This window comes from Ornithorhynchus anatinus, chromosome 3, assembly GCF_004115215.2.
Source record: "Ornithorhynchus anatinus isolate Pmale09 chromosome 3, mOrnAna1.pri.v4, whole genome shotgun sequence".
Lineage (NCBI taxonomy): Eukaryota > Metazoa > Chordata > Mammalia > Monotremata > Ornithorhynchidae > Ornithorhynchus > Ornithorhynchus anatinus.
The window spans coordinates 120,936,348-120,950,219 of NC_041730.1; the positions used below are offsets into that span (position 1 = coordinate 120,936,348).

General features: G+C 42.9%; 1 protein-coding gene across 5 annotated transcripts in view; it reads left to right on the forward strand.

The window, feature by feature from the left end:
* Nucleotides 1–13,872, forward strand: part of CFAP70 (cilia and flagella associated protein 70) — a 58,590-nt gene that overhangs the window by 24,795 nt on the left and 19,923 nt on the right. For 4 of the 5 annotated variants that reach the window (XM_029061020.2, XM_039911572.1, XM_039911573.1 and 1 more), the window contains exons 9-15: nt 433–532; nt 1,623–1,757; nt 5,349–5,507; nt 7,278–7,358; nt 8,844–8,935; nt 11,222–11,282; nt 12,579–12,770. In XM_029061020.2, the coding sequence (XP_028916853.1) occupies nt 433–532; nt 1,623–1,757; nt 5,349–5,507; nt 7,278–7,358; nt 8,844–8,935; nt 11,222–11,282; nt 12,579–12,770 (820 nt within the window). The remainder of the gene's footprint in view (nt 1–432; nt 533–1,622; nt 1,758–5,348; nt 5,508–7,277; nt 7,359–8,843; nt 8,936–11,221; nt 11,283–12,578; nt 12,771–13,872) is intronic. The other variant, XM_029061023.2, reaches the window with a different exon arrangement.

Consider the following 13,872-nt stretch of genomic DNA (forward strand, 5'->3'; position numbering starts at 1 on the left):
GACTTGGGAGTCAGAGGACCTGGGTTCTAATCCCAGCTCCTCCATTTGTCTTCTGTGTGACCTAGGCCAAGTGGCTTAACTTCTCTGTGCCTCCATTTCCTCCTCTGTAAAATGGGGATTAGAGACCGTGAGCCCCACCTGGGACAGGGACTGTGTCTTACATGATGATCTTCTATCTACCCCAGTGCTCAGTAGTATAGGGCCTGGCACATAGTAACTGCTTAAACAAATATCACAATTACCATTATTATTAACCCAGGGCCTCTGTCTCCCAGGTCCTTTTACTATTATGAATTGTTCTGAGTAAATGTTTAATGGGAAGTGATTTGATTTAAGAAAATCAAATCGACTTAGGAAATCGAAGCGTCTCGTTACTGCCTCCTTTTCCCCAAGACTGCATGCATTTTAGTCCATATAGTTCTTGGATTACAGTTTGCAGAAGCGAATTGCAGAGTGCCACTTTTGGCCTGTGGAGATCTCAAGAGTTCCTGTAGTTGCTGCCACCAAAGGAAAATCTGGCAAAGCTGATAAGGTAAGTGTGATGAGTACATTTTGTAAGGAATATGTAACAGTTGAATGACCTCCTCCTGTTACCTTCCTCTTGCTCCTATCAGTTGTGGGTTTTGCCTATCTTCCCCTAATTTAATTGTAAACCCTTCACGGGCAGGGAGCTTGTATCCCTCTAGACTGTAAGCTCATCGTGGGCAGGGAATGCGTCTATTATATTGTTGTGTTGTACTCTCCCAAGCACTGAGTACAGTGCTCTGTACACAGTAAGCACACAATAAATATGGTTGATTGATTGCTCGTTATACTATTCCTAATGCTTAGTATCGTGTTTACCACTCAGTAGACACTCAATACCAGTAATCGATTTTTAAACTCTGTGGTGTCCATTTCAGTCTTCTCCAGGAGTATTTAGGAAGGATGCAACAGTGTGATTAAAGGGAAAGTTTAATCTTTCAGAACCGGCTCCAAATAGTGAAATTTCAACCCACCAGCATTCACAACAGTAAACTTGAGGATTCTTGAGCATATTTGCTGTTATCCATTACCTATTCTAGCTTGGCCTAGTGGATAGAGTATGGGCCTGAAATTCAGAAGGACCTGAGTTCTAATCTCTGCTCACCCACTTGTCTGCTGTGTGACCTTGGTTAAGTCACTTCACTTCTCTGTGCCTCTGTTACCTCATTGGTAAATTGGGACTTAAGGCTGTAAACCCCATGTGGGACAGGAACTGTGTCCAACCTGATTAGCTTGTATCTACTCTAGTGCTTAAAACAGTGCTTGGCACATAATAAGGACTTAACAAATACCACTTTTATTATTACTATTATCTTGATCAAAAGGGATGGGATTGTAGCCTATACATAGCTCTATAAAGTAAATATCCAGGTGCCCCAGCTCCTGATTCCCTTTTTAGTTTGCTCCATTAGGACTCCTGCTGGAGGAGAAAATTTATTGATGAAATTGATAATTTAGACTACTGATCATTTCATTGGATTTCAGTTAACAATGTGTCCTTTCAGATGTTGATCCTAAGGCTCTCCAGCCCCAGAACGAGGGAGGAAATTTAGGAACACTGATTCAAATGGTTTGTCCCCATGGCCTTGTCTTTCCAGGGAGATGAAGAAGGACAGATTAGCTTCCATGGTGTGGCTTATGTTAACATGGTGCCTTTGCTCTATCCTGGTGTGAAGAGGATTCGAGGAGCTTTCCGTGTTTATGCCTACCAAGAGAGTGAGATGTATGAAAAGGTGAGTACTCAAACCTTATTAATGAATAGTATTAATTATTTATATTAATATCTGTCTCCCGCTCTAGACTATAAACTCGCTGTGGGCAGGGAACGTGTCTACCACACCTGTTATGGTGTACTCTTCCAAGCCCTTAGTATGGAGCTCTGCACAAAGTAAATGCTCAAAAATAAGATTGATTGATCCCCAGAGCACTTCTGCTTATATTCTTATATTCAATTGCTTTCCTTACCTGTAATTTATTTTCATATCTGTCTCCTCTAGATTGTAGTCTTTGAGGGCAGGGATTATGTCTACTTGATCTATTGTCTTCTCTCAACTGCTTAGATCAGTGCTCTGCACACAGTCAATATGATTTTTTATTGGTATTTGTTAAGTACTTACTGTGTGTCAGGCACTGTTCTAAGTGCTGGAGTTAACCATAACAACCATAAAAGGCCAATCGGGTTGAACATAGTCTATGTCCCATATGGAGCTGACAGTCTTAAGTCCCATTTTGTAGATGAGGTAACTGAAGCACAGAGGAAGGGAAGTGACTTGCCCAAGGTCACACAGCAGATAAGTAGTGGAACTGAGATTAGAACCCAGGTCCTTCTGACTTTCAGACATGTGCTGTAGCCACTAGGTCATTCTGCTTCTCGATATGATTGGTTGATTGACTTTGCACTAGATTTGTTTAATTACATTGCTCTAGCATGCCTATTCTTAGAAATAATTGGTACTTTCTGGACACTAGGTTTAATGTTATGGATTTTTAATTAAAAATATATATATACATATACTTATATACATATGTATTTATGTACAACTGGGAGTGATGATCAGATTTTAAAAATTTGGGTAAAATAATTTCAAAAGTTTAGGTTTTATTTTAGCTTTCATCTTTATGGTTCACACATGTCATTCATTCAGTCATATTTATTGAGCGCTTACTGTGTGCGGAGCACTGTACTAGGTGCTTGCGAGAGTACAATATAATAAACAGACACATTCCCTGCCCACAGCGAGCGGACAGTCTAGAGGATTGTACATGCACAGTGATCATGTGTCACGTACAATGATCTATGTATGAGAAATGTTGTTCAGTAACATTCCTTTCTGGTGTTGGCCAATGACTGAGATGGCTAAAATGTGCTTTTATCCCGGCACAGACCAGGGACCGCGTGTTTGGTGAATGTGATGATTGGCGCATTGCGGAAACCTGCGCTCCTTCCTCCTTGGAATGGCGACTGTCAAGGGATGGTTTCCCAGTCTAACCATTGCAGGAATATGACTTTTCCTGTCTGCCTAGAGGTAGAAGGGTCTCTGTCCAGGGTCGCAGCCCCGTTCCCTGAAATTACCACCCTTTCTTGCGCATGTCCTAGGCAGATGTTCCTGTTGCCTCTGGCTCTGCTTTTTGTTGACTTCTTGTTTTGTTTTGTCCTTTATTTCTTCTTTTTCATTTCCCCCTGGTTTATGCAAAAAAGTGAAGGAAATGGTGCAGTTCCTGTTCCTGTTCCTGGTTCCTATTGTCTCTGACTCTGCTTTTTGTTGTTGTTTCCTTTGTTTAGTTTTTTATTTCTTCTTTTTCATTTCCCTCCTGGTTTATGCAAAAAAGTGGAGGAAATGGTGCAAGACCTCTTCCCTCTTCCTCCTCCTCCACCACTGCTGACAACTTGATTAGACTGTAAGCCCGTCTGTTAGACTGTAAGCCCATCAAAGGGCAGGGACTGTCTCTATCTGTTGTCGATTTGTACATTCCAAGTGCTTAGTACAGTGCTCTGCACATAATAAGCGCTCAATAAATACTATTGAATGAATGAACTGCTCTCTTCCCCTCCCATCCCAGCCTGACCCGACCCCTGGACTATATAGTCCTAGAAGGAGGGTTCTGTCTGGCATGGAAGTGGTTTAGGTGGTTAGAGGAGCAGCAGCATCTGCAAGGTACTGACAGAGCTGTATTTAAAATGAATCAATTTGAAGACGAGAGAGCTATAAGTATGGTGAAGGAAGAGATGTGGGCACCAGGGAGGGCTGGATGAGTTTGGACTTTGGGGAAGGGAACTGGGAAACCTGAAAGCTATGGCTACCAAGGGGTCTGGGCTTGTTAGGAGGGAGGGCTATTTGCCTGGAGAATCCCTCCCTCTTTATATCTGTCAGACCACCACTCTCCCCACCTGGAGAATTCCTCCCTCTTCACACCACCTTCAAAACCTTATCAAAATCGCATCTCCTCCAAGAGGTCTTCCCTCACTAAACCCTCATTTCCTCTTCTCCCTCTCCCTTCTGCATCTCCCTTGCAGTTGGGATTTGTCCCCTTATTCACTCTATCTTCAGCTCCACAACATTTATGTACATATCTGTCATGTATTTATTAATACTAATATCTGTCTCCCCCTGCCCATACTGTAAACTCTTTGTAAGCAGGGAGTGTGTCTACCAGCTCTGTTATATTGTACTCTCTCACTTGCTTAGTATAATGCTCTGCACACAGTAAGCACTCAATAAATACCATTGATTGATTGTATGATTGATTCAGGGAAGACACTTATCTCTGGCCCACATGGGGCTCACAGTCTAAGAAGGAGGAAAAACAAGTTTACAGATAGGGAAACTGAGGCACAGAGAAATTAAGTGACTTGCCCAAGGTCATTTAGGAGACGAGTGTGCAACCCGAGTAGTTTGTATCCATCCCAGCACATAGTACAGTGCCTGGCTTAACAAACACCGTAAAAAAGTGGCGGAACTGGGATTAGAACCCAAGTTCCCGGCCCTCTCTCTTTCCACTAGTAATAGTAGTGATAGTATTTATTAAGTGCTTTTACTGTGGCAGAGCACTGTTCTAAGCTCTTGGAGAAAATATACAGGTGGGAATTAAACACGGTTCTTGTCCCTCACGGGGCTCCCCAATCTAAAATTAGGCCTCACTGATTTTTGGGTTTGGATTGGGGCTGGTCAAGATCTTAGTACAGTGCTCTGCACATAGTCTGCACTCAGTAAATACTATTGAATGAATGGTCCAATCCAAAGATCTCCCGAAGAAATATCTGTTCCTATTAGTAAAAGCCTCAGATGTGGTCAGAATAGCTTAGATCATCTGGGGTATCCAGAGAATCTAGCACAGGGTACCCAGAGTATCATCTCCTCTGGGGATTCAGAAAATAGGTGTAAACTTGCTGTGGGCAGGGAATGTGTCTGTTGTTGTTATATTTTACTCTCCCAAGTGCTTAGTACAATGCTCTGCACACAGTAAGCACTCAGTAAATATGATTGACTGACTGACTAGACTCTGGAAACCAGCTCAATCTAGGGTCTCTAGATTAGCCTAGGCTGTCGAATAGTGTGATCCAAAACTCTGAGGGAAACCCCGAACCAATTTGTTCTCCTCAGACCCTGCCCCCGAACCCAGAGGGCCACCGATGCACTTTTGTCAGTGCGTTCCGTAGGGCAACTCCAGGTTAGTCTGTTTGGGGCCTCATTCTGAAACATTCTGATGGAATCGGACTGGCTTTGGGAATCCCCTCAATCAGGGAGCTGGTCCACTCACGGTGACACTCGAATGAGGGAATCACAGAAAATGAAAGTAAGCCAATTTTTGCCTCTCTTTTTCAGACAAAGTGGTTGTTCAGTGTTTTCCGTGATGCGGCGCACCAGGCAAATCTAAACAGCAGGTTGGGAGCCATGGGCGGAAATTCCTTGCAAGCTAAATCGGTTCTTACTAAGAACCAAAAGGATGAAAGAGGAACCAAAGAAAGAGACAATGTAAGGAAGGTGAGTGTGTCAGGAATCTCCCCATTGCAAGGAATTCAGTCCTCAAAACCCATTCACCTCTTTGAAATTTCCAAGAACTTCCGGCATGAGCTGTAGGGGAGATGTTGCAGTATAAGCTTCTCCCACACTTTCCCAACGTAATAAAACAACTGTTATCACCAGTCTCCCCGCCCCCGGTCTCTCCCCTCTCCTGTATGTACTTCATTCCACTATCCAGATCGTTTTTCTAAAATGTTATTTTAGACCAACTCTTCACAAACCTCCGGTGGTTCCCCATTCCTCTCTGCAACGAGTAGAGATTCATTCTTTCATTCACTCATTGAGTCCTGACCAGTGACTTCAAGGGACGACGTCCGCTCTCTCCCTCTTACTTTCCCACTCGGTTTCCATTACATCCGAACTTGCACTCTTCATTTCTCTCAAGGTAACGCACTATCTCATTCTCATCTCTCCTCCAACCCCCTGCTCTTGTCCTTTCTCCTACCTGGAACTCCCTCCAGCTTCGAATCGGCCAAACCACAGTTCTTCCTGTCGTTAAAGCCCTTCTTGAATCCCATTTCCCAGGAGCCCTTCCCCGATTAATTTCTCTTCTCTCAACTATGAGCTCATCACTTTTGTGCTACCTCCACACTTAAGCACTCCCAGCCACCCCAGCACGTCTTTGCATGTCAATTTACGTACTCTATTTATAAACACCTGCTCATCCTCGTACCCATCCTTCCCATCTTTCTCCTATCTGTAATTTATTTTGGGTCTCTCTACTGAAAGATTGCAATCTCCTTGAGGGTAACGCTGATCTCTTCTAACTCTTTTAACTCTACTGTATTGTCCCAATTGCTTAATACGGTGTTCTCTACCCAATAAATACTCTCTCGATAAATACTATTGATTTTGATTTACGGTCAACTATGTGAAACAGTTTAAACTACCCCCATACTACTGCAAGGACTATAATCGACCTCGAAAGCGTGAATGAATGGAGCAATTAATCAATGGTATTTTTTATGGTATTTGTTAAGCACTTACTATGTGCTAAGCACTGTACTAAGCACTGGGGTAGATACAAGATAATCAGGTTGGACACAGTCCAGGTCCCACTGTCTTAATCCCCATTTTACAGATGAGGTCACTGAGGCACAGCAGCATGGCTCAGTGGAAAGAGCATGGGCTTCGGAGTCAGAGGTCATGGGTTCGACTCCCGGCTCTGCCACTTGTCAGCTGGGTGACTGTGGGCAAGTCACTTAACTTCTCTGGGTCTCAGTGACCTCATCTGTAAAATGGGGATTAACTATAAGCCTCACGTGGGACAACCTGATGTCCCTGTATCTCCCCCAGTGCTTAGAACAGTGCTCGGCACATAGTAAGCGCTTAACAAATACCAACATTATTAAGTTAAATGACTCACCCAAGGTCACACAGCAGACAAGTGGAGGGGCTGGGGCTAGATCTAGGTCTTCTAACTCCCAAGACCATGCTCTATCCAATAGGCCACACTGCACGTTTACTTTGTGCAGAGCACTGTACTAAGCACGTGAAGATCCCGACTCTGCTCCTTGTCAGCTGTGTGACTGTGGACAAGTCACTTCACTTCTCTGTGCCTCTTCCCTCATCTGTAAAATGGGGATGAAGACTGTGAGCCTCACGTGGGACAACCCCATTCCCCTGTATCTATCCCAGCGCTTAGAACAGTGCTCTGCACGTAGTAAGCACTTAACAAATACCAACATTATTATATCGGACTTTTATTTGTTCTTGTCCTATTTTTCCTAGCAGAATTCTACCATCAAATCTCAGAATTCAGACACCCCACTGGAAGCCGAACCCCTTGTGATCCAGAATCAGGAAGGGCAGGTACTAAGGTTTTAAAGCGTCGAAAAGACAGGTCACAGTTCATTCTGTAAATTCTCATTGTTGGTGCATTACTACCCTTCATCACAGAGAGTTTCAGAGCCTGGATTATGAAGGATGGGTGACGGATCAGCCTCGATCTTGAGACCCTGGGACGGAAATCTGTGTGGAGTAATTGATTTTAATGATAGTGGTTCTCTCAGGGCACCTTGTACCCTCTCACCTCTGCCAGTCGAGTTCACGTTGGGGAAAAGAGTGCACCAAATAAGTGGTCCATCAGGGCTGCAGCATACTGTGAAAGAGAAGCAGCGTGGCTCAGTGGAAAGAGCACGGGCTTTGGAGTCAGAGGTCATGGGTTCGAATTCTGACTCAGCCACTTGTCAGCTTTGGGGAAGTCACTTAACTTCTCGGTGCCTCAGTTACCTCATTTGTAAAATGGGGATTAAGACTGTGAGCCCCTTTGGGACAACCCGATTCCCCTGTGTCTACCCCAGCGCTTAGAACAGTGCTCGGCACGTAGTAAGCACTTAACAAATACCAACATTATTATTATTATTATTATTATTATTATTAAGCGCATTATTATTATTAAGACGGTTTTTTTGCATTCAGAACCTATTTTCAGAAACAGGATAGCACTGTTTATGTGCTGCAGCACTATATTTCAGCCCATCGTTGCCTCAGTAATTGCGGTGCTCTTTACTACCCTTGTTAGCCGACTATTTTTCAGGATTCCCTCTGAACCTGTCTGCCTTACGACTCAGCAGGTATTTCCCTACTTGTGGAGCTGGGACTAAGACTCGAGTCTCGTGATTTCCACAGCAGTGCTCTTTCCACAGGACCAACAGCAGGATATGATCATAAATCCTTCAGAACTAGCCGTGCATCCTTTGGAAATACTGAAATTGAAAATCTGCATAATTAGGACTGCAAAAAAATAGTATTTTAGTGCAAAAGAAGGGGTATCTTTCTAAAAGATCGATTCGGTGTCTTATTCTGCTTCTCATAGTAATGACTGGGCTGCCCTTTATTTACTGGGATTACAAATTGGCTTTAAACTTTCTTTTAATGGTATTTGTTAAGTGCTTACTGTGTGCCAGGCACTGTGCCAAGCACTGGGGTAGATGGAAGGTAATCAGGTTGAACACCGTCCATGTCCCACATGAGGCTCACAGTCCTAATCCCCATTTTACAGATGAGGAAACTCTGACCCAGAGAAGTGTAGTGACTTGCCCAGGGTCACACAGCAGACAAGTGGTGGAGCTGGGATTAGAACCCAGGTCCTTCTGATTGCTAGGCCTGGGTTCAGTCTACCAGGCCATGCTGCTACCCTGTTAGAATATAATCTGAAACCAAAAAAAAAATCCATATTTCTATATCAGTAAGGTTCAGAAGGAGCAGCAGGGGAAACTTAAAACACTTTACTAGTGTTTACTCTATCAGTGGTTTCCTGAAATGAGTAATGTTGAGAGAAATTTTTCTTCACAGCAATACGTAGAAGCGGGGACATTCCTCATGTTGGAGATAGAACTGGATAAAGCCTTGGTACCAAAACGAATGCCGGAGGAGCTTGCTAGCCGGTGAGTACAGTGAATGGTATTTTTAAACGATGCGGGACATTGGAAGCAGCTGCATTGAGTCCAAGTTGGAAATTCCCCCTCTTGCCTGTAAGCTCCTTGTGGGCAAGGGGCATGTCTACCAACCGGGTTCTAAGTTCTGTGTTCAATGCAACTATGTTGCATTGTACTGTCCCATGCGCTTAGTACAGTGTTTTGCACACAGTAAGCATTAAATCCAAGTTCTAATCCCAAATCATCTATTGTGATTTCTAGGCAATTTTTTTTTTATTTTATGGTATTTAAGTGCTTATAATGTACCAGGCACTGTTCTAAGCTCTGGGGTAGATACAAGGTAAGCAGGTTGGATCCAGTCCATATCCCACATGGGATTTTACAGATGAGGTAACTGAGGCACAGAGAAATTAAGTGACTTGCCCAAGTTCACACAACTGACAAGAGGCGGAGCCACTCAAATCTTTTAGAAGCAGCGTGGCCTAGTGGAAAGAATACAGGCTTGGTTATCTTGTATCCACCCCAGCACTTAATATAGTGAGTGCTTAATAAATACCATTTAAAAAAAGTGAACTTATTCTTTGAAGCACATTTAAACTGAGTGATGTAAAAATACTGTGTAGGGCAATGTTAGCCACTGTTTTTGGAATTTAAAAATTAGAATTTTACATACAAGAAATTTTATAATATGCAATATAATGTATCTACCCTTAGGATTATTATTTTAATCTTTATTGTACTGGGAAAGGTGTTCACCACTTGCTTCCTCCTGCCTGCAACTCCCTCTCCCTTCAAATCTTCAGGCCATAGTTCTTCCAGTCCTCAAAGCCCTTCTGAACTCCCACCTATTCTAGGAGGTCTTTCCCGATTGAATTTTTGTCTTCTCAGTCATATCAGTCACAAAGCAATGTTGCCTAGTGGATAAAGCAGGGGCCTGGGAGTCAGCAGGACCTGGATTCTAATCCCAGCTCCGCCACTTGTCTGCTGTGTTACTTGGGCAAGTCACTTAATTTCTCTGTGCCTCAGTTACCTCATCTGTAAAATGGGGATGAAGGCGGTGAGCCACATGTTTGGCATGGACTGGGTTCACCCTGATTAATTTTATCTACGCCAGCACTTAGAACAGTGCCTGGCCCATAGTTCAGTGCATAACAAATGCCATAAAAAAGTATCCTCCCAACCATCACTCAGTATCTCTGCATCACCTCCACACTTTGGCACAATCATCTGTAGCATTTCTGTTCATGAACACTTGCGTACAGTTTAATGCAATCAGTCAATGAGTGGTATTTATTGAGCACTCACTGTGTGCAGAACACTGTACTAAGCACGTGGGAGAGTACCATACAACACAGTTGTTAGACATGTTTCCTGCCCATCCATACATTTCATTCTTTTATTCATTCAATTCATTCAATTGTATTTGTCTTTCCATTCTGCTTTGTCCTTTTTGTAAAGTATTTTGTGTTGGTCTTTCCTGCTTCACTTTAAGATACCTTGCACTAAACTGTGATTTAAAATCTTCTCTGGTAAAATAAGTAAAAAACTGCAGGCAGGAATGTGTTTTTGATAATCCGAGGGTTACTCTGAAGAAACAAGGCTACAGGAGAGGAAGGTGTGAAAATTGAACAATTAAAATGTACAAAGAGCGTGTTTTTCTTAAGAAACAACTTGTTTACTTCAGAATATGTAGCTAACATGGATTTCAGTGGCTTGGTAGTAGGACTGATTGAGAATGTTAAAATAGCTTCAGTTCAACCTCACATAGTCCTTTACCAGATACTTTTTCAAGAAAGCTGTCTCAACAAGAAAGGCTGATAAAGGAGAAGGAAACATAGCTCAGTACTCCACACATTCAGCAAGGAGGTTTTTGCAGCATTGTCACTAAACATATGTTACTTTTCTTAAATTCCCTCTAATTAGTAACATTTTCTGTCATTCCCTTCCTAAGAATGTTTCCGTGACAAATATCAGAAATGTACAGGGCGGCAGAGCGGATAGAGCACAGGCCTGTGAGTCAGAAGGTCATGGGTTCTAATCCCGTATCCACCGCTTATTGACTGTGTGACCTGGGGCAAGTCACTTTACTTCTCTGTGCCTCAGTTCCCTCGTCTGTAAAATGGAGATTGCGACTGTGAGCCCCACATGGGACAGGGACTGTGTTCAACCCAATTTGCTGTATCCACCCCAGCCCTTAGTATAGTGTCTGCCATATAGTAAGCGCTTAACAAATGCCATAATAATAATAATGATAGTGATAATAACTGAACAACGCTTCTCCTCTTTCTTTTACAGAGTTAAGGAAATGATTCCTCCACGGCCTCCATTAACTCGCAGGACAGGAGGTGCTCAGAAGGCAGGTCCCAAATTAGACACCATTAGTAACTGGCTATTAACCAAAGGGTAGTGATGTGGTGCCATGTCATAAAGAGAAGCAGGGGTGCCCCTCAGGGCTCCTTTACTACAACCAGCACTGCTCTGGACAAATTACGTCAGCAGTAGCTGGCCTTGGTCTATCACAAAAAGGCAGGTCTTGTTTTGTCAGCACCAATTAAAGTTTCTGCATCAGTTGCTGGTCTTTGACTCTTAATTTAATTCAATTCAATCATATTTACTGAGCGCTTACTGTGTGCAGAGCACTGTACTAAGCACTTGGGAAAGTGTAATACAAAAATAAACAGACACATTCCCTGCCCACAACAAGCTTACAGTCTAGGGAAGATAGGTTTACTTTGTTAGCAATTTATTCTCCATTCCCATACCACCTTGCTTCCCCCTCTCTATATCTCAACAGTCCTGATTATATTTTGTTTTATATTTCAAGACGTGATTCAGTGGAAAGAGCCGGGCTTGGGAGTCAGAGGTCATGGTTTGAATCCCGGCTCTGCCACTCGTCAGCTGTGTGACTGTGGGCAAGTCACTTAACTTCTCTGTGCCTCAGTTACCTCATCTGTAAAATGGGGATTAAGACTCTGAGCCTCACGTGGGACAACCTGCTTACCCTGTATCTACCCCAGTGCTTAGAACAGTGCTCCGCACATAGTAAGCGCTTAACAAATAACATTTATTTTTTATTTTATTTAATTTGTTCTGTATTGCTTGGACTTGTTTGGGTGTTGAATAGAATGGTTCAGGTGACTCAATCCATTTGTATTTGATGCGTATCACAATCTCACATAATGATGCAGGTCTCATTCATTCAATCGTATTCATTCAATCGTATTTATTGAGTGCTTACTGTGTGCAGAGCACTGTACTAAGCGCTTAGGTTTCATTTCCTCCCACCATGTTTTTTCTTTTCCACAATGCTTACAGAAGTTCCTTATGGGAGTGAGGTTAAACCAGGGAATGTGGAATGAACAGAAGGAAACGAGTGTCTATTGGGTGGTGGTTTCACAGGGAGTAGGAAATGGTGAGCTGAAAAATTTTCAGTCTGTTACTTTCCTTTCTGTAGGTGCAAGACTAATTTAGTTTTCCCTCAACCGCATGGGGTCCAAGTTGCAGTTTTACAGGCTTGGGGACCAGTTTGGCTCATATATCAAATCACAGAAGTCCCTACGTGAAAAAGATCATTTCTGGCTTCTGAGGTTGTAAGCTCTTTGAGCCTTAAATGTTATTTGATTCCACGTTTAATCAATTTTCTCTCTTTTAGGCTGTGAGTGACTATCACCTTCAGATCATCAGCATTGCCGGGGCAGTCTTAGATGAGTATTATAAGCTCTTTGGGAAAGATGTGGCTGCAGGAATTGGGGTGGATAGCCAAAGTCTGGAAGAGCAGAAGTGCCAGCTCAACTATGAACTCAACAGCTCTGGAAAATATTTTGCTTTCAAAGAACAACTCAAGGTAAAGCGAGTAATAGTAATAATAATAATAATAATTTTAAAAACAATAATAATAATGTTGGTGTGTGTTAATCACTTACTCTGTGTCAAGCACTGTTCTAAGTGCTGAGGTAGATACAAGTTAGTCAGGTCAGACACGGTCCCTGCCCCACATGGGGCTCACAGTCTAAGTAAGAGGGAGAATGGATATTGAATCCCCATTTTACAGATGAGGAAACTGAAACCCAGAGAAGTGAAGTGACTTGCCCAGGGTCACACAGCAGGTAAGAGACAGAGCGGGGATTAAAACCCAGGTCTTCCGACTCCCAGCCCCAGACTCTTTCCACTAGGCTTTGGTTGTCTGGTTATTTCTCAATTACCTCAGTGTTCCCTTTTCTCAAACAGCTTCTCTCAAATAAAAATGCAGAAGGGCAGCAGATCTCCTGCAAAGGACTCGAAGCCCGCTCAGTACGCAGACTGCTAGTTTGCTAATAATAATAATAATATTAATAACTATGGTATTTGTTAAGCACTTACTATGTGCCAAGCACTGTTTAATGAAATTGGGAGTGAGGAGCTCTGAGTTCTAATCCTGTGTCATGCTTCCCTCAGTTCCTCGAGTGTTCCCCTATCTATATAATAGATAGTTCACCTTTCCATGCACTAAAGGAAATTGGTCCACCTTAGTACACTGTCGGAAGTTGGGGCACCTCAGGGGGAGTAACCATGGAGTGGAACTTGATTCCTCCCATATGTTTAAGAGGGTTGCTTGCAAACCTAGCCCTTAATGGAATGGAACCTTCCCTCACCCAGATCCCCAAATCTCTGAGGTATCCAGGCTCAGGTCCAGCCTTATTTTTCTTCTTTTTTTTGTTAAGTGCTTCTTCTGAATCAAACATAGGTCTAAGCACTGGGGTAGGTACAAGACAATTAGGTTGGACACAGTCCCTGTTCCGCAAGGGATTCACTGTCTAAATCTTATAGAGTTATATAACTTTGACAAGAAAAGCTTCTAGAAAAGCAAAGTAAAAATATTCAAAGTGATCAGAATCTGGGTACCTTAGACTATGACCCTCTTATCATTTCCTGGAAGGAGAAAATCATGCCTCCAGTTGCAGGGAGTG